The sequence below is a fragment of the Paroedura picta genome, chromosome 1, assembly GCF_049243985.1.
Source record: "Paroedura picta isolate Pp20150507F chromosome 1, Ppicta_v3.0, whole genome shotgun sequence".
NCBI classification, from domain to species: Eukaryota; Metazoa; Chordata; class Lepidosauria; order Squamata; family Gekkonidae; genus Paroedura; species Paroedura picta.
In genome coordinates this window covers 35,349,355-35,371,046 of record NC_135369.1, presented here as the reverse complement: position 1 = coordinate 35,371,046, position 21,692 = coordinate 35,349,355, and the positions used below count along the sequence as shown (strand labels likewise).

General features: G+C 42.6%; 1 protein-coding gene across 5 annotated transcripts in view; it reads right to left on the bottom strand.

Annotated features, from left to right (window-relative positions):
* FANCL (FA complementation group L) overlaps positions 1-21,692 on the bottom strand; it is a 69,601-nt gene that overhangs the window by 25,845 nt on the left and 22,064 nt on the right. For 4 of the 5 annotated variants that reach the window (XM_077333351.1, XM_077333342.1, XM_077333377.1 and 1 more), the window contains 3 exons: positions 21,500-21,603; positions 16,716-16,812; positions 2,732-2,800 (listed from right to left, as the gene is read on the bottom strand). In XM_077333351.1, coding sequence (XP_077189466.1) covers positions 2,732-2,800; positions 16,716-16,812; positions 21,500-21,603 — 270 coding nt within the window. The remainder of the gene's footprint in view (positions 1-2,731; positions 2,801-16,715; positions 16,813-21,499; positions 21,604-21,692) is intronic. The other variant, XM_077333371.1, reaches the window with a different exon arrangement.

The window sequence follows — 21,692 nt, the reverse complement described above, 5'->3', positions numbered from 1 at the left end:
GGGATGAAAAGATCCCTAGCAAGGATGCATTCTGCCAGGTTAGAATACAGTATTTATGACCTGTCAGAAATACCTGCTTTTTCTTATATAAAAACATTTCAATGTGAAAATCTTTTTTATTTAATAGAAATTCAAAGATTCTCAGCCATATTTATAAAATCCATTTTGGGTCTCTCCTCCACATTTCCTATTTTAACATAAATCACTGTGTTGCACTTGAGGAACCCTGTGTGGCCAAGAAACAGTATGGAACGTCAATGAGCCTCACCATTTCTCTTAAACAGAAATGGAAATTTGTGACAATGCCAATTATTTAAATCAGCTGCTATCAGAGGCAACAAAAGCTTCAGTTCTAAGTTGAAAATGCCTGCTTTCTAGTTAGGGGTGTGCATTTGGGAGTATCCCAGCTGAAAAGGTATCTGAATTTTTAAAGCCAAATACAGAATAGAGGATCTCACCAGCTGCCAGAATAGTTGATCTTGAAAACAGCCATTTTCCCCCCAGCATTAAAAAGTGTTCCTATTTATTGTTAGTTGTTCTTTGGGCTTGGTGAGTGATAGGTTGTGGGGGCTGGGCTTAAGGCCAACACCCTCAGGTCTTTTTTTTTTTTTTGTTCCTTTTGATTTTATTTTTAGAACAAAGTTTTAGTCCTTCTTTAAGACCAATAAAATTTTATTCAAGATATAAGCTTTTGTGTGCAGATATACTTCTTCAGATAAGTTTTATTCTTAGGGTTTAGTTCCTTCTTTCTGGTTTTGTGGCTTCTGGCTTGCAGTTATTTTTGTGGAATTTAGTTGTTGTTTGGGCCTATTGGTGTGTGTGTGTTTGTAGGAGGGGTGAAACCAAGGACATAAGGCCCTTTTTTGTCATTCCTTTGCTTTTATTAATAGGTTTCAGTTCCTTCTGGTTTTGTGAAGCAAGGTTGTGTGTGTATCTTCAAAATATTGGTATAATAGATCAGATTAACTTTTTAAAAAGCACTATGTAGTGCTCTGAGCTTCAGTGAAGGCAGGCGCTTATGGACAAATTTCTCTTTAAGGTTGCCCTGTAAGTTTTCAGTTTTCAGGAAGGAGCTCTTGCATTTCTGCAAAAGAAATCTAGCTTGTTCCACAGAATCTAGTCAAGACAAGTTTAATAAAGAACCTTAAAATTTAAAGAAAGTTGCTGTTCCATCTCAAGATTATTAAACCATAGTTTTCAGTATAGAAAGTCACTAGTTCTAAAACACTAAAAAAGCAAAAACAAAACAAAAGGAAACAAAAAATGAAACAAAGGTAGGTTAGCTTTTTTGAAATACATAAAGGTAGGGGGTTTTTTTTGCGGGAGAGTTCATAAAAAGATGTAAAACTCTGTTACTCAGCTTGCAGTGCAACTAGGTAGGATTTGGCCTGAGGTAATAATGAGCAGCACGAAGGGAACATAGCGGGGCCCTTGGCGAAGGGCTAAGGAGAAGACTAGGAAGGTAGAGGGGAGGAGGAGGGCTGCAGCATTCCTGTGTGGAGGACTGGTCCACAGCCGTATTCTACCACTCTGTCCTCTGGCTGGACTGGTGCAATAAAGAGGCCATACAAGACCCTTTTCATTGAGGCTGCTGCTGGGTGCCGCCTGAAGAGGTGCTTTCAGGTGCTGGCACTGGGGGGCCACCAGGCCAGATAATGGCAAACTCTGCTCCATACTGAGCAGGCAACACATAAGCCACTTTCAAAAACATTTAGTTGCATAGATAGGCATACACTTCATGGTGACTGATCGTGGCATGAACATGAGGACAGCAGCACACATGTTGGCCTCAACTACAACATCTCCACGGAGTGGTTAAGGATGCCTTGGGGATGGGTTATGCAGAAAATCCTAGTTTGGATGCTGAGTTTCAGGCATCTCCTCCAGAAATGCCAGGGCTAGGGCCTTTTTAGTCCTGGCCCCAACCTGGGGGGAATGAGCTCCTAGGAGAGCTGAGGGCCCTGACAAAGATGTCACAGTTCCACAGGGCCTGCAAAATGGAGCTCTTCCACCAGGTTTTTGGTTGAGGCCAGTGCTAGGAACAGCAGGGACCCTCCTCAGGCTCAGTTGTATTACATCTACACCCTCCATCTCTATGAAGGGCTGCTCAGGAGGGGGGATCTTTAGGCCGCCAATCTTTTGTGGTTGTAGGGGGCTTTAGAGCCCTGGGTATAATGGGTTTTATATGGGGATTTTATGGGGATTTTATGTTGCAAGCCGCCGCAAGTCTTTGGAAAGCGGCATGATATAAGACAAATAAATAACAACAACAACAACAATAATAATTTCATTTGTATCTAAATAAAGGGTCAGAGTGGTTAAAATGGAACATAAAAACTGCTTACTTGAATGCAAAGCTTTACATTGCAATACTGTTTATAGTCATACAAGGTCTGGTGAAATGTTCCTTCTTCAATGAGGAGTCAACATTGCCCTCCCTTTCACAGTACCAAAACTTTTGAATTCCCCTCACTTTCAAAAGCAGTTTGCTATGGAGGTAGGGAACGAATAGGAGAAAATATCACTTTGGAAAAACAAGTGCATCTTGGACTCACAAAGCTAATTCCACAGTTCTTTGGATCCTAGCCTATTCATACTAATTGGAGATCCAGTTAACTATCCTTTTTATCCTCACACAATGAAAAGAAATATGGAGGAAGCTCACATATTTTTGCTTCACTTCGTTACATGATCATTGTATTACACAAAGATGCTTTCAAAAGGTGTGTACCTGTGCACCGGCTAAAACAATGAACTGAACTGGCAAGTCCACAAGACAGTCTGGCGGTTCTGTGGGATACTGTCAGGGGGAAGAGAAAAAAAAATTACATCATCATTTTTACTTATAATTTTTGTACCATAAATCCAAATTCGAAGTTAGGGTATAAAACAATTACATTGGTTGTCCATATGGAAACAGAACTGAAAATTCTACATTTAATCACAGAATCATAGTTACAAGGGGCCATACAGACCGTTAAGTCCAACCCCCTGCTCAATGTAGGATCAAGCCTAAAGTATCCAAGATAAGTATCTTTTCAGCCACTGGTTAAAGACTGCTCAAGAGGCAGCTGATTCCACTGCTGAACCATACTGAGTGTAAATTCCGCCCCCCCAAATATATAGCCAATATCATTCTACGCATAGTTTAAACTCATTACTGCAGGTCCTATCTTCTGCTGCCAACAGGAACCTGAGGCTTCCAGAACTGCACACAGTACTACAGGTGGGGTCTGACCAATGTGGTACACAGTGGGACTCTAATATCTTGTGATTATGATGCCTCTGTTGATACAGCCCAAGACTGAATTCAGCTTCTTTACCACCACTTCACACTGTCTGTTCATATTTAGCTTACAGTTCACAAGTACCCCAAGCTCTCGTTCACATAAATACACAGCTACCCAGAAGTGTATTTCCCATCTAGTATGCATGCTTCTCATTTTTGGGACCCAGATGTAGAACTCTGCACTTCTCACTGAATTGCATCTTGTTCTCATTTCGCATGGCCTGCAAGATAGAGTTCTTCTGCCAATTGTTTGGTCAAGCAGTGGGGTGGGGTCAAGCACGGTTTAGTACTAGATCCGATACTTTTCAACAAGTATCAATGATAAATGTTGAAAAGTATCGGACCTATTACTAAACCGTGTGGCACCCCACTGTTCACCTCTCTCCAATCTGATGAAATACCATTGACAACGACTCTTCTAATCAGTTTCCAATTCACCTAACCATCCAAAAAATCAGTCTGCTGTCCTCTCATCCGAACATCATGGCAGATTCTGTCAAAAGCCTTGCTGAAATCCAAGTAAACAACATCAACTGAGTTTCCACGATCCAGTAAGCCCTTTACTTGGTCAAAGAAGGAAACCAGGTTGGTCTGGCACGAGCACCTGGAGACAAAACTGCGCTGACTTAACCAGATTAACAAATTGTTCTCCAGATGACAGTAGATCTCCTCCTTTAAAATCTGCTCAGTTATCTTCCTTGCAACTGAGGTCAGACTCACTGGCCTGTAGTTACCCAGGTCATGTCTCCACCCTTTTGTAAACTCTTCCCCTGGGTATAGGAATAGACATTTCACATTTCTTTTCAAACAGGAATATCTGTAAAACACTTTATTCCAAATTATATTTAACTTGCATAAATCTATCACCACAACTAATCTTCCAGTGCTATTGAAATGTACATAACTATTATTTGAAATATACATTTCTTCAAAGTTATGGAAAGAAAACTGATGGCGGTAAAGTGGATGTCATAGATTGCTGAAATTTCCATTGGTTTTGATCATTAAAAGCTCTCCCTTTTCGTACATGCTATAAATGCAATGTACATAACTAACACAACCTAGAACATCAGATTTGGAGGATAGATAAACAGGAACATAAAGGAAAAGACTACTACCTTTCTCCTAATCCACTTTAATGAAACCTGTGATTAAGAGGCAGAACATGAATATTTGAGGTGTTAGGCAGAAGTAAGGTTAAATATAAATATAAATTAAACCTTTCTAAATGAATCCAACCCAACATTAATCCTGAATACTTGCCACCTATTACTCTGAATGCATTATCTTTCCTACTTTGTTTTCTAATGCTATGGACCCAGCTAAACTTAATTCAGTAATAGACCACATCCAATTGGCTTTTATGGTAATGAAGTTTAGCTTCTCTTATAACTTTATATCCGCTTCTGGTAATCTCTCCCTGATTCTCACACCTGCTCCTCACCTATGTTATACTTAAATTTATTTTATTTCTCTGGCTACTTGGTATTCAAATTTACACTTATATTTTATTATAGCTACCATGGTTTATGTTCCTTGCTATACTTCCAGTTTTTAAAGGAAACTTTTATGACTTGCAAAACCTCTTAAGCTTTGCCATTCTATCATGCTCTTTTCAGTCAGTTACACTAATGACTTTCAAACAAGTTATGAAGTGAAAAGAGAGAGGGGTTAGGGAAATTCAATTGAAGCAGATGAGAGCTACCACCACTACCATGACAGCTCCTCTTCTGCCCAAACATCTTGGTTATATCATTCATGTGCATGTAAACTTCTGGAATGTAATGTAAATAAAATTTTAGTTAGTTCAAGAGATATGGAGGACTGGAAAGGAGGGAACAATCTGGGGAGGAGGTGGTTTCCCCCATCAGCCGCCCTCCCCCCCAAGAAAAATGAAATATTTTATCATTTAGAATGAATGAAATGTTTCTTAAGACAAGGGTTTTTGCCTTCAAAAAATAGTCTGAGAGAAAAAAAATTGAGGAAGTGGTGGCCCCTAATATGGAGAACTGGGTTTGATTCTCCACTCCTCCACGTGCAGCCAGGTGGGTGACCTTGGGCTAGTTACAGTCCGGTTAGAGCTGTTCTCAGTTGTGTCAGAGTTCTCTCAACCCCATTTACCTCACAGGGTAAGACTAAGGGTAAGACTAACTAACAGGGTAAGACTAACTACAACATTCCCATGAATACTTTAGTCATACACAATGATAACAATGATGATGATAATAATAGACTTGTTTTGCGCCAAAATTTAAGATTGCAGTTAGAGTCAGCTTGTTAGAAAAAAGAGATAAGAAATCCGGAGTGTATGATTAATCATCTCAGATTTTCAAAACACCTATATTTCTTAATATAGTTATATTTCATTTTTAAAATAAATATTTCAGATAATTTTAGATCTTTAGATTGTTTTAAATGATTTTGCTTCATGTTTTGCTTTAAAATGTTTTGTTTCATACATATTCCTCAATGCTCAAAAATAAATGTTTATCTATTATCTTTAAAGAGCCAAAATAAAACAGATACCCAAGAAACTAATAAAATGAATGTGCAAATTCAAAGATCCCAGTGTTACTAAACAATGTATTTCCTTTACAGAACTAACTGATCAGCATCCTACACATGAACGTGTGCTTAATATGATTTCTATTTAATATGTCTGCAGACACCCCTCAAAGAGCTTTATGCTCTGCCTCCTACAACTGTCTGGTGATCCCTGGCCCAAACGAAGCTTGCTTGACCTCAACCAGGGCCAGAGCCTTCTCTATCGTGGCCCCTACCTGGTGGGATGAGCTCCCAGAGAATATCAGGGCCCTAATGAAACTAGAACAATTCTGCAGGGCCTGCAAAAGAAAGCTCATCTGCCAGGCATTTGGTTGAGGTTGACCTGAACCAATCACCTCTTCTACTGTTCTTATCATATTGTTCTATTTGTCATGACTGTATTGTTGCCGTTTATAATTACCGAGTTATTTGTATTGTTCCCTGTTCCGCTAAGTTTTATGTAAACTGCCCTGAGCCTCAGCAGAAGACAGTATATAAATAGAATGAATGAATGAAATATGACCAAGGCCAAAAACCAATAGTTTCTGGATTACAAAAAATGTTGCTGATTTTAATAAAATGTGGATGTGCTAGGCATATTAAGATACATTTTAAAAAAACATGTCGTCATGCCAAAATTACTTATTAAGGGATCTTTTTCTGACATGACTACAATTGTTCATTGAAAGCTTAAATGCAATATTGTCAATCAGTATTCCAAATGGGAAAACTCACCTAAAATTGACAAAGAATTGATAAATGAATAATTTCTGTATCAAAATGGGGAAACTGTCAAAACGTCAGGTAGAACAGCACTCTCCCAGCTATTCCTAGATGAAGGAAATGAACTATTTCCTCTTGTCTCACCTATGAGAATGTCTTGCTTCTTCTTCTTCTTTTTTTTTTTTTTTTTTTTTTTGCCTAGTTCCCACTGAAGCAGTACCTTTGTGTTACAGCATTTCATGCAACAGGCTTATGGTTGGAAACCTGATATCAGAAGAAGTGTCCTTACCTTGTGACTTAGCCCTTCCGTATGAATAAAAGTGATTGGGGATGGGGTATATGGACCACCCCTGACTTGCAGTTTAAAATGGTGCAACCTATATACAGGCTTACCATTTCAGCCAGAACAACAGAAAGTACAGGAAACTACCTTTGTAATGCACTTTTCAGCATAATGGTATGCCAGGCCTTGGTGTTCTTTGTTAGCATTGTTTTCCAGTTCTATAATCCTAGCTGAATTGCATTGCTCACTGGATATCTTGAGGTGACTCACCTGTTTTCTAAATTTGTAATCCAAACTTTAAGGCCCAGTGAGAAAGGCAGGCTATAAATGAATAAATTCACATGTCCACAGGAGGAAGTAATATGAAAGCCTGAGGCCCTCTCGAAATTTCCTAACTAATGATTAGAAAATTCCCAACATCACATCTGTACCTGGGCAGACAAGAGAACACATTTGTTTCTAAATCACCATTTAAGTATCAAGTAGTACAGGTAGGAACTGTTCATCCAAAATAAGAAAGCCAACTTGTTGAATGTGTTTTACAATGCAAATAATGTTAAGTAATATCTAGTCAAAGTTAAGCACATTTCAATTCCAATATAATAAACTGAAGATACAAAGTAAAATCATCCACTGACCTCAATGGGACTTCAAGCACATGCTTAAATCCCTCCCCCATTTATTTCAATATGCCCATGACTGATCTACTTGCCTCCTTAAATAAATACAACATAGAAGCATCACTACTCTCGTATTTAATACACATATTGCTGGAAATCAAATTTCCATGTCACCAGGCACACGTTTTATATATTAATTTTCTCTCATGGCAAGTATAAATGCCAGGCACATTTTTAAAAAGGACAAACATAATTGATCCTTTCATCACTATAATCTTGGGAAACAGAGTTGATTGATGACCACTAGTTATATCGGAACAACTTGCATAATCTGATCACTATACAGGAAAGCTAAAATACCGTTCCAAACAACACATTAACGTTAATATCTACTAGTTACATCTGGACAACCTGCATCATTTGGACACTGAACAGTAAAAGTAATACTCTTAATTCCTTACCAAACAACATATTAGTGTTAGGTAAAATAAAGCTACAGGGAATTAACATGGGAAGAACTGTATTTGCAAATGGCTTGGTTTCTACAAGATTACCACTTAATGAGACCACTAGTGTGTGAGGAATACTTTAACAAATACAGTCAAGGCACTGGAATTCCAATCTGTAAACTCTCGTTAAATTGATACAAAGGAATCCACAGCAAGGAAGAGAGGACTGAGAGTGGAACCCCTTCCCTCCCTCCATCATGTACTGGTTTGGGCAGGAAAATAGCGGCTCATGCTAAAGGGGGAGGGTCAAACTCCTGTAGCTTAAAAAGGTAAAGGTAAAGGTATCCCCTGTGCAAGCACTGAGTCATGTCTGACCCTTGGGGTGACGCCCTCCAGCGTTTTCATGGCAGACTCAATACGGGGTGGTTTGCCAGTGCCTTCCCCAGTCATTACCGTTTACCCCCCAGCAAGCTGGGTACTCATTTTACCGACCTCGGAAGGATGGAAGGCTGAGTCGACCTTGAGCCGGCTGCTGGGATTGAACTCCCAGCCTCATGGGCAGACAGCCTCAGACAGCACTTCGCTGCCTTACCACCCTGCGCCACAAGAGGCTCTTCCTGTAGCTTAGAAAGAACTAAAAATCTTAAGAATTCTTTTCTGTGGCTGACCTGTGCATGTGCTGTCCCATACACAGAAGCCACAAAGATGAGTGTCTCTATTTCTCTATATCTTTCGCACACTATGTTCTTTAAGTATTTGAAAGGTTGTCACTTGGAGGAGGGCAGGATGCTGTTTCTGTTGGCTGCAGAGGAGAGGACACGCAGTAATGGGTTTAAACTTCAAGTACAACGATATAGGCTAGATATCAGGAAAACAAATTTCACAGTCAGAGTAGTTCAGCAGTGGAATAGGCTGCCTAAGGAGGTGGTGAGCTCCCCCTCACTGGCAGACTTCAAGCAAAGGCTGGATACACACTTTTCTTGGATGCTTTAGGATGCTTAGGGCTGATCCTGCGTTGAGCAGGGGGTTGGACTAGATGGCCTGTATGACCCCTTCCAACTCTATGATTCTATGATTCTATGATTCCCCATTGCTCTGACATGACTCCTGGCTGCCGCCATGACCCCTCCCTTTGTCTAGGCCCTGGTTATGAGTCCTGCCAGCCCACCCCCATTTTCCAATGTCTCCAGCATATCTCTCCTACTCAGTGTCACAACCCTGTGATGCAATTCTAGAAAGACAAAGAAAACAACCTTAAGCAATCCTTAGTAGAAAGCCCGTAAGGAGTTTTATTTTAGGCTCAGAGAGCAGCAATGGGCAAATGATCACAACAGGCAATCATACTAAGGACAGAATACAAACATTGGGTCAAGATACATATAGGCCAGCCCAAAGCCACCTTCACCTGGGTGTTTTCACACCAAAAGTCATTCCCACAGAAAAGCCCTTTCATCCCCCAAAGTAAAAGGAACTCAGAATTTGACATCTGGTTGCTGAACATTCTCCAATGACATTTATTCCTCTTCAAATACTACACAGGTCTTCTTGAAAGATAACAAGCTATAAACCAGTATACCCAGTGATCTAAGAATCCAAGAGACTGAGAGGGGTCAGATGAAACAGTCACAGCATGGGAAAATACCAAGAAACCCTTAAGACCTCTACTGAGAGGGAGTCTCGTTGACTGACAACACTGGGGTGACATGACACTCAGATCTGCAAACCTCACATTCTCTTTTTGGTCTCATTTGTTCCTTCTCCCCGAGTTCTTCAGAAACATGCATACATCCACAGAACTCTTTCACGGACTAGCCATAAAACAGACATAATTGGTAATCTTAATTATCAAATATTTTAGCAACTGTTTGATTAGGATTTGCTAAAGTAGATATTTGAAATGTTTTATTTTGACTTCACAAGTATATTGATTGCTAATTACCTAATTTTCTTTCTGTCTTGCCTTGAATCTATCCATCCATTTGTAGGTAATAAAAGTTAACCTTTTAAAAACCATTTTCTCATTTTGTTATGAGGAAACTGCCATATTAGTCTGCAATCTGTGTAAAGGCAGCACATGAGTGAATGGGGACGCACATGTACCCTCCCAGCACCACATACACAGCGTTCCCTGGAGATTGTAGCCCAGGCTTTCTAGACAGCCCTGGAACGGTTTTGCCAATTGAGTGGAAGTTAATTTGTATATATCTTTTATTTTTTTAAAAAAATATTTGATATGACCATTTATAATAAAAAATACATTTAGGAAATGGAAGGATCTTATAACCAAGGAGGAAGTTAAACAAATAACCAGTGCTTGTAGGGAGAATGTTAGAAAAGCTCAGTATGAGCTTAGGCTAGCAAGAAATGCTAAAAACAACAAGGGTTCTTTACTTATATACATAGTAAGAAAAATAATAGGAACATGGTAGGTCCATTGTGGGGACCAGAAAGTGACACTGTAACAGGTGATAAAGAGAGGGCTGAATTGCTCAATTCTTGTGTCTTCTCTTGCAAGGGAAATTGTGTTCAACATGGAAAAAATCATTTAATGTGATAAGGGATGGGAGTTGTGGCCTAGGATCACTGTAGGGTTAGTCCATAAACACCTAGTTTCTTTAAATGAAACCAAAACTTCTGAGCCAGATTAATTGCAATCAAGTGTATTAAAAGAACTTGCAGACGTAATTTCTGAACCTCTGTCAAATATTTTTGGAGAACAGGTGGTGGCTTGTTAATGGTTTGTCATCTTCTTGGAGAGGAGTGATGAGTGGTGTGCCTCAGAGATTGGTCCTGGGCTGTGTGGTTCAACATATTCATAAATGATTTAGATGACGGAATACAGAGCCTGCTTATTAAATTTGCCAATGATACTAAACTGGCAGGGGTAGCAAACACAACAGAAGACACAATCATGATACAGGATGATATTAATAGGCTGGAAAACTAGGCTAAAATCAATAAAATGAATTTTAATAGTGACAAATATAAAGTTCTGCGTTTAGGCAGGACATATCAAATGCATTACTATAGGATGGGTAATAGGATTGGCCGTAGTATATGTGAACTCGGGGTCTTAGTAGGCCATACAATGAACATGAGTCAGCAGTATGACTCGGTAGCTAAAAAGCCAAATGGGATTTGGGGCTGTATTAAAAGAAGTATAGTGTCCAGGTCACGCGAGGTGATGTTACCACTCCACTCTGCTTAGACCTCACTTGGAGAACTGTGTTCAGTTTAGGGCACCACTACTGAAGTAAGATATAGAGAAACTAGAGTGTGTCCAGAGGAGGGCTACAAAGATGGTGAGGGATTTGGAGACCAAGTCATAAGAGGAAAGGTTGAGGGAACTTGGTATTTTCAGCCTGGAGAGAAGATGGCGAAGAGGTGATATGATAACTATCTTCAAATACTTGAGAGGCTGTCATAAAGAAGATGGAGCAGAGTTGTTTTCTGTTGCCCCAGGGGGGTAGACCACAATGGGATAAAATTAATTCAAAAGAATTTTTGGCTAAACATCCAGAAGAAGTTCCTGACACAACGCTTCCTCAGTGGAACAGGCTTCCTCGGGAGGTGGTGAATTCTCCTTCTTTGGAAGTTTTTAAGCAGAGGCTAGTCATCTGACAGAAATCCTGATTTTATGTACTTAGGCAGATTGTGAGTGTGTGGACAGGAAGGGATGTGCCAGTGCTTGTCTCTTATGGCCCTTCCTTGCATATCCAGGGAATTCCTAATTGCTGCTATGGGATGGTAAGTTAATTTCCTCCAGGCCAGGCTGGATTTTGGAGATTTTTGGTGGAGGGATCACTTGGGCATGACACTGGGGACACTGTGGGCGGGCAGGTAGTTGTGAGTTCCTGTACTGTGAAGGGGACTGGACTAGATGACCCTGGATTCTCTATCAACTCTACACTATATCCCCTACTGCATGTTTTCCCAACCAGGGTTTCTTGGTGGTTCTGGAAGGGTTTCCTGAATGGGTGGGTGTTAATTTAAACTATATATATATTAAAAGATTTGAAACATTTGTCAGGTGATATGACCAACCCACCCTCCCCTTCCAATATAGCCAATGATGTTCTTGGTAGGGGTGGGAAGGGGAGGGAAGGGACCATGGGTGAACATGTACACAGCTATGCTTCCTAAGCATGTTCTGCATGATTGCATCACTTTTGGGGTTTCTAGAAGCCTGAAGAATGTTTCAGAGGTTTCTCATTGGTAAAAAGGTTGAGAAAGGCTGCCCTACTGCCATGGCTGGCCACAGTACAATACTTAGAAAATCTATGATGTTCTGGTTTTTTAAGACAAAAGTTTCCATTGCTCAACATTTCTGAAAACATAGACTATCGAGTTTTTGGAGGTCACACTGTCCCTGTCTGAAGGACCTATTCTTGCCAACTGAAATTGTTTGTGCCAATCGAGTCACAACATCCTATCAAGTTGTTCTGTGAAGGTCTGTGGAAAATTTTCATAAACTCTTAGCTTTAAATAGCAGGTAGAATCAGCTAGAGATACTGAGAGCCTGAAAGGAACTTAGAGACTGCTGTACTTTTATCCATGCTTGTTCTTTAACATCTGACATTTTTAGCCAACTTGGTGTAGTGCTTGGAGGTTTGATTCCACGCTCCCCCACATGCAGCCAGCTGGGTGACCTTGGGCTTGCCACAGCCCTGATAAAGTTGTTCTGACTGAGCAGTTGTCAGTAACATGTTTCAGTAGCATCGGCAAGATGATTCCATAGAATGTATCAACACGACTCCAAAGAGCAAGTAAAGGATAAAAAGTCTTTACTGAAGGTATTCACAAAGCATGATAGAAATCCCAAAACATAGCAGGATGAAAAATTGACAGACACACAGAGTAAGGATATAGCCAGCCTTCTATAGTACTGGAACTATGGGTGGGAAAAGGGGTTCAAATCAGAAGCACCTTTGATCTTTTTAGGCATGAATCCTGGAGACACCTAGCAAGATCTTTCCCTGGATTCCAGGAAGTATCCCGCTGGCCATGTCTTTCCCCAGAGAACCAAGGACATATGCTGATAAGACAGGGCTCCCTGCCATGAGGGGGAGTGGAGGTAGTTGGAGAGCCAACCAGCTGTACATTTCAAAGGAATGCAAAGGATGGGTCGGGGGAACTGAGCCTGAAGAAAGCAGCCACCTAGAGCTGAAGCCAAACCTCCTGGGCAACTCCGGGGAATGAAATGAACCACATATTATTATTATTATTATTATTATTATTATTATTATTATTATTATTATTATTATTGAATTTATTTCCCGCCACTCCCTTGCGGCTCGTGGCGGGTTACAACAGTATAAAAACCCCATAAAATACATTAAAACCAATTAACATGTCAATAGTTAATGACTACCTGGCAAGAGCGGCTAATCAACTACCCATTCCCCCCCTAGCAAGTGGAGAGGGGATACTGATGGTACTCGTGTCTAATCCCAATCCTCAGGTCCTGGGGGGGCGTAGATGTTAAGCCTGGTCTCAACCGTAAACCTGGCGGAAGAGCTCCGTCTTGCAGGCCCTGCGGAACGATGGAAGGTCCCGCAGGGCCCGCAGCTCTCCCGGGAGCTCATTCCACCAGGCAGGGGCCAGGACCGAGAAGGCCCTGGCCCTGGTTGAGGCCAGGCGTGCTTCCCTAGGGCCGGGGACGACCAATAGATTTTCTCCCGCAGAACGTAAAGCTCTACGGGGGGCATAGGGCGATAAGCGGTCCCTCAGGTATGTGGGTCCCAACTCGCGTAAAGCCTTGAAGGTTAAAACCAAAACCTTGAACCGGATCCGGGCAGCAATTGGCAACCAGTGCAGCTGCCTCAGCACTGGCTGGATATGGGCCCTCCAAGGTGTGCCAGTGAGGACCCTGGCAGCTGCGTTCTGCACTAGCTGAAGTTTCCGGATCAAGGACAAGGGAAGGCCCGCGTAGAGCGAGTTACAGAAATCTATTCTGGAGGTGACCGTTGCATGGATCACCGTGGCCAGGTGTTCGGGGGACAGGTAGGGCGCTAGTAGTCGGGCCTGGCGAAGTTGGAAGAATGCCTGGCCTGCTACTCTTTTGATCTGCGCCTCCAAAGTTAGGGAGGCATCAATGATCACGCCCAAATTCCTGGCCTGGGACGCGATGGTAAGATGCGCCCCTCCCAGGGTGGGCAAGCGCGCTTCCTGATCCTGCCCCCTGCGTCCCAGCCACAGGACCTCCGTCTTGGAGGGGTTGAGTTTCAGACGACTCTGCTCGAACCATTCTGTCACCGCTTCCAAACATCTGGCAAATGGTTCCGGGGGAGAGTCCGGGCGGCCGTCCATGAGGAGATAGAGCTGGGTGTCATCAGCGTACTGGTGGCAACCCAGTCCAAAACTCCGCACCAGCTGGGCCAGAGGGCGCATAAAGACGTTAAATAATGTGGGGGAGAGGACCGCGCCCTGTGGGACTCCACATGGAAGTCTGTAGGAGCGCGAGAGCTCATCCCCCACTGCTACCCTCTGGGTCCGGTCCTGGAGAAAGGAGCGTATCCAGCGTAAAGCTGTGCCCCATATCCCCGTTTCGGCGAGGCGGTGGACCAACAATTCGTGGTCCACGATGTCAAAAGCGGCCGACAGGTCCAGAAGAACCAGCACTGCCGACCCGCCTCTATCCAGCTGGCGACGGAGATCATCCAGCAGGGCGACCAGCACCGTCTCCACCCCGTGGCCAGGTCGGAAGCCAGACTGATATGGATCGAGTGCCGAAGTTTCTTCCAAGAATGCCAGGAGCTGGTCTGCCGCGGCCCTTTCGACCACCTTGCCCAGGAACGCTAAGTGCGATACTGGGCGGTAGCTGTCTGGGTCTCGCGGGTCCAGCATAGATCTTTTCAGGAGAGGGCGGACCACTGCCTCCCTTAACTGCTCAGGGAACTCCCCGGAATCCAGGGAGAGATTGACAATATCCCTGAGCTGGCCTCCTATCTTCTGGCCCCCTCCTTTGAGGAGCCATGACGGACAGGGGTCGAGGGGGCACGTGGTCGCCCTGACCGAACCTAGCAACTCGTCCACTTCGGGTAGAGAGAGCCGTCTGAAGCTGTAATATCAGGGCTCTCTCAGCCTCACCTACCTCACAGGGTATCTGTTGTGGGGAGAGGAAAGGGAAGGCGGCTGTAAGCCGCTTGGAGACTCCTTCTCCTAGAGAAAAGCGGCATATAATGATTTCACAACATCTTGGCAGGTTACAGTAGATGAGCGATTGGGATGTGAGTGTCGTGCATAGTGCAGGGGGTTGGACTAGATGACCCATGAGGTACCTTTCAACTCTATTATTCTATGATTCTATATAAGAACCAACTCTTCTTCTTTTTCTTCCTTATAGATATACCAGCAAGAAGGCCCATTGCAATCAGGAATACAATGGGTGCTAGGACCCAGGGGACACTGGGAGGTGCAGATCTCTCTCTCACTGCATGTCTCTCCGTGTGCCTTGCAGCAGGAGGCATAGCAGGTAATTAGGGCTCATTCTTAGGAGGGAAGCAGGGCTGGTCAGCAGCTTGGGGCAGCTCTCTCTGTGTCTCTCTCTGCCTCCCTCACAGCAGGAGTGATAGGAAGGAATGAGGGCTAGCATTCTGTCTAGCAGGGATCTGTGTGTCTCTCTCTGTCTCTGGCATGGCTGAGGGAGGGAGGGTGGGAGCTGTAGGGGCAGGGCCAATCAGGGTGTAGCCAGTGTTGCTGGCTGCACCGATTGGCCCTATTCCAACTTGGACAGTCGGACACGTTCCACCCCCAGGCTGTTTCACAAATATATAGAGGAACCATGGATAAGGATATGCTTTTATAATAAAAGACTACAAAGAAAAGCTTCAGACCCTCATTTTATTCTATAGGGGAATAATTCTATTACTAAACTTTCCCCCTTCTCTGGTGAACTAGAGGCTGGCAATGAAAGCAACTGGATAGTTTGATGGCTTCCCAGATCCTGTCCTAAATAGTCTCCCCAAAATGGACATCTGTGACGCTATCTTCACCCTATCCAGGCTATAATCCTGGTTTTTTGTACACAAACAGAAAAGTATTAGTCATTGTTTCAACAAGTTGAAACAGCAAATTGTTTTGGGAGTCAGTTGGAATCCTTTCCTCTCCAGCTGTGCTACCATGCCAGGAACATCCCAGATGATCCACCGCAAGCAGAGGTTCACCAACACCACACTTAGAACACTTTGATGGCCTGTTGCTTCCCAGGCCAATATTATTACAAGCTATGAAGATACTACTAGGTTCATGAGAGGGAGAGTGATGGAAAGAGAGAAAAGCACGGCCACAGTCTTGTGCAAAGTAAGAGGGCCCTGCTTGAATTAAACTTTATCATTATATTATCAGTGAAGGCAGATGTGGACTCTGACCTGCTTTCAATTTACATGTACGAGAAGTAGGGCCATGGTCCTGTCTACCAATCTGTTTTGATACAACTGATTCCTGGCCCCTGGAAAAAAATTAGCAGGCCACGTCCAATTAGAAGGATCTTCCAGATGACAAAGCCTAATTTTGGCAGCTCCCCCTCACTCAGAGGTCTGTGGATCTCGCTAACCATGTAATGGAGTAGAGAAACTGAACTCCCAAACCAAAACAGAAGACTTGGAGAACAAGAAGAATCACTAATTTCCTCTGGCTGGAATGCTTACTATTTGTGCCTACTGTGCTTCAAAGATTTCAACTGCAAGGCAAAGTATTTAAGTACTTTAGCAGACAAACAAGTTAATATCAGTTCCAACAGAGCACAAAAGGACACAGATGTCATCAATATGTACATCATTTCTTCCCATCATTGTCAAGATATTCACCTTTGGATTTAACTTCAAAGTGATCTGATGATGCCGACCACAAGAATCTTCTGCTTTTAGCTTGATGGTAGTAAAACTGGGATCCACAAATGCAACCCTGGAAGCAAGGAAAGAAGCTCTTGTACAATTCCTTTTGTAACTCACTTGAAACCTGTTACAAATATATTAATCAGAAATCATCCATATGACAGCCCTTTCTGCTGTTAGAGATTTACTGCTGTTAATACACCAGTCTGCTGCTTAATGCAGTCATATATCTCTGGGTTATTTACATTGTGTGTCAGGGCTCATGCTGTGGTCAGTGAGCACTACGTTTCAGTTTTCCATCACTGGAACCTTTGGCACACACAGCATGTTCCTGTCAGCCACTACTTATGTACACATTAAACTTCCTGTCAAACTATTTGATCCATTTCTGCAGTTTCTTAAAGCAGAAGACTTTTTATGCTAGGTTTTTCTTTCCTTCAACGGTTTTTCTTTTCTTCTTTCATTGTAAATCTATATACACACTAGAAAATTCAGTTGATATTGGTTCATATATTAAAAGCGATCTTTGGAATAACATTATTTTGAATTGTAACAGAAAACTCACCTTCAGTTGATGAGATTCTAATGTATAGCATAACAACAGTTACACATCAAATGTACTGAGAAATCCCATGGCAAACAAGTGAGGAAGTGCCAGGGATTTCGAGATTTCAGTATAAAACGATTCACTGGTAATGATCTTATGTTAGAGCAATAGCCACATATCTGCTTGTTTCCAGATTTTTCTCTCATTTGAATTAGCCTAAAATAATCCAGTGGCTAAATATGTGATGATCTCTCTGCTGCCTTGAAAAACAGATATGGAGCAATCTTTCCATAGCAGTGGTAGTTGCAACTTGCAGAGCCACATCAACCAAAAGATCCACATGAAAACTGTATAGCCAGTGCACCACCTCACCAAACACACACACACACACACACACACACACATATATATACACACACCTCTGTTAATATAATGTAACTAGTTTTTAAAAAAGATTCTCAGAGTACCTCTGAGCGTGTTGGGTTATCTTTCCTTATCACTGTTGAACCTTAGCCAGTCCTTTTGTATCTGGAGAGATGCCCTCTCTGTCTTCCTACTCTTACTCCAGCAAAAGGCACACAGCAGGTCTGCTGAGAAAGTGATATTGCCAAAGCAATGGAGGAGAGCAAACTGTTCACGGAGAAAGGAAAGTAAAACAGTCCCTAATCTCACTGGGGCTAACTTATTCTTTTTCCAGGTAGCTGCTATGGTGATGGTTTTACTCTCTTCTTTGTGGCTAGTTTACTGTATTCCTGGTAGCTGCCCATGTGCTGGGATGAGCGCACAGGAGAAGTGTGTGTGTAATGGAGAGGATGGACCCTTTATTTCCATCCATAGCACATGCAATTCATCAGTGCTCACAGCTTAACCATCCTGTAGTTCCTTGACCAGTGGGCCAACCTGGGGGATGGTGCTCAGAAGAGCTACAAGTGAAATGTTAGAGAACCATATGAGACCCAAGCCACTGAGTATCACTGTTCTGTCAGCTCCCTAAAATCTGTGCTTCCTGCTGGTTTTCACCAATTCTCCCTTCATACTGTTTGCAGGGGGCCTTTGCCTCAAAGCAGCATTCCAGGGGGTGTTTTAGGGGAGGCAAAAAAGTCAAGCTCGACTGATATAAATCCCTTCCAGCTGGTAGTTTCTACAAGCACCATGTAAACCTAACAAAGAATTCCAGACCTAAGAACCTAAAAGAAAGAGGGAAGTGAAGAAACAAGAAAGGGGAGTGGAGAGACTTTCAGGGGCTCATAAAGAAAAATCCATGAAAAAGTTTCCTATATCCTCAAGACTTTTCCCAATTTTTCTAAAATAAATATTGGATATTTAGGAAGACTAAAAAAAAGATTGTTTCTATATCAGAAAACTTGATTCTTCAGCAGAATGAGTGTAATTTGGACGAGAATTTCTATCTATGTTTGTTTGTCCAGGGAACCTCTGAAAAATTAAGAGTTTATTTCTGAGAGGACATCTGAGGAAGGTTGAACTGTTTTACTTTTTCAGGAACCTAAGACCACAGTTTGCAGAGGAAAAAAAGGGGGGTAAAGATGCATACTTCTTATAGTGCCATTTCTTCTGCTTTTGCAAATTGTCAAAACGTTGACCTTTTCTGCACTGGGACCCTCACTGCCCTGGCTCCCATGCAGGAGCACAAATCCTGGGCAGACAAGGGGCACTGGGACAAATGCTCCCCCATGCGAGAGCAGGAAAAAGACAACCCGCCTTGGCTCAAACTCCACTCTGCAGTCTGGCACGAAATGACAATGCTTGAGAGACAAATTCCAAGGAGACTACTTGAAGCAATCATAAGCACTGGGCAGGCAAGAGGAAATCAGCAGCTCAAGGACATAGTGGTAGTGGTGAAGCCATAATTCTGTAAATTGGCTACAATACCTGAGGCAGCACCATTTGATGGCAATAGCCAAGACTCACTGTTCATATCAACACTTCTTGCACATTAGATCTGAGTACACATGGAGAACTCCTCAACTTGCAATGGTGAGGCCAGTGCAATGCCCTTCTGAAGGAATTAATGGCTAAAGGATTCTTGGTAAAGAAATCCCCCTCTTTGTTTATGTGTTAGTAGAACCTTTTGCAAAGTGCTTAAGATGAAATTGGATGGAGAATGGGTTAGAGAACCGCACTCAAAGAGTTGTTGTCAATGGTGTTTCATCAGACTGGAGAGAGGTGAGTAGCAGGGTACCTCAGGGCTCGGTGCTCGGCCTGGTACTTTTTAACATATTTATTAATGATCTAGATGAGGGGGTGGAGGGACTACTCATCAAGTTTTCAGATGACACCAAATTGGGAGGACTGGCAAATACTTCGGAAGGTAGAGACAGAGTTCAACGAGATCTGAACACAATGGAAAAATGGGCAAATGAGAACAAGATGCAATTTAATAAAGGTAAGTGTAAAGTTCTGCATCTGGGTCAGAAAAATGAAAAGCATGCCTACTGGATGGGGGATATGCTTCTAGGTAACACTGTGTGAACGAGACCTTGGGGTACTTGTGGATTGTAAACTAAACATGAGCAGGCAGTGTGATGCAGTGGTAAAAAAGGCAAATGCCATTTTGGGCTGTATCAACAGGGGCATCACATCAAAATCACAAGATGTCATAGTCCCATTGTATACGGCACTGGTCAGACCACACCTGGAGTGCAGTTCTGGAGGCCTCACTTCAAGAAGGACGTAGATAAAATTGAAAGGGTACAGAGGAGAGCGACGAAGATTATCTGGGGCCAAGGGACCAAGCCCTATGAAGATAGGTTGAGGGACTTGGGAATGTTCAGCCTGGGGAAAAGGAGATTGAGAGGGGACATGATAGCTCTCTTGTCACTTGAAGGAGGGCAGGATGCTGTTCCAATTGGCTGCAGAGGAGAGGACATGCAGTAATGGGTTTAAACTTAAAGTACAACGATATAGGCTAGATATCAGGAAAAAAAATTTCACAGTCAGAGTAGTTCAGCAGTGGAATAGGCTGCCTAAGGAAGTGGTGAACTCCCGCTCACTGGCAGTCTTCAAGCAAAGGTTGGATACACACTTTTCTTGGATGCTTTAGGATAGCAATCCCCAACCTGTGGGCCGTGGACCACATGTGGTCCTTTGACTAATTGGAGGTGGGCCCCGAAGGACGCCTTCTACCCCCCCGGCCCTTTACTTGATCCCCCCCGGCCCTTTACAACACACTTCGGGTGTCATTGTCTCCCATCACTCCCAGATGGGATTATCTCGTTGCAGAGAAACAAGCCCAGGGTTCCCATTGATTTTTCATTGCCATGAGTTAAAATTTCCATGAAAATAAAATGTTCCTTATGTTCTTTGTTGTGGCGTGTCTGTATCTTATTTTGAAGGGATGTTTAAACATTACCATAGCGATCAGAGAGCGTTAGGGCAGTGGTTGAGAGTAGAGGAGTAAACTAACCCCCCCCCCCACCGGGCCTCAGTAAAAGGCGTTGAGTGGTCCCCGGTGACTGGTCCCTGGTGTTGAGTGGTCCCCGGTGATAAAAAGGTTGGGGACCACTGCTTTAGGATACTTAGGGCTGATCCTGCGTTGAGCAGGGGGTTGGACTAGATGGCCTGTATGGCCCTTTCCAACTCTATGATTCTATGATTCTATGAAAGAGCTGACAACAGTTTGCCATTGCTTCACGTGACAAAAGCAGCGAAAAAAATAAACAGACCTTTTTTTTAAAGGGATAATGATGATGCATTGGCTACAACAATCCAACAGAACCCTGCGCTCCTAGTCAATGCAGAAAACAAACAAGAGGGGAGAAGGTAGAACTGCAAGAACTATCAATGACACTGTCCATTTCTCAGAAAAAAAAGATTCTGACCTTCTCACTGTGTTGGTAACTGGGATCTGGCAAAAAGCACTAACTCCAGAGACCCAGTCCACTTTGCTGCAAGGGAGCATTAACTATGCCAGACCTGCTGCAAGACATCCACAGGAACCCAATAAAGCTGCTTGCTTCCTTTTCTAAATATCTTAAAAGGAATGCAAACTGTAAAAGCCTTTGTTTTAAACAAAATTAGATTTTTATACGTAGATTCTTTTTTTTATATATATATATGTAGATTAGGAACACTGATTCAGGAGACTTATATTAAAATATTGGTTTTTACCAGCAAGGATAAAATTTGTTTCCTAAATGTAGATGCTGTACTTAACCTTTTTCTAAAAGAATCCTAATAATAAATAACATACTTATTCCAACCCAAAGTTTCCATATCTCTGATAAGGTCAGAATAATGTTGTGGTGGTGGTAGAGCTGGTGACTGAAACTCCCGGGTGTTCTTCAAGGCAGCTTCCTGTTGAAAGAGGATATCATTATAACTATATTTGTGCAACTGTTTCCTGTGCATTTTTAATTGTTCTGTTCATTTTAGCATTTATTTGC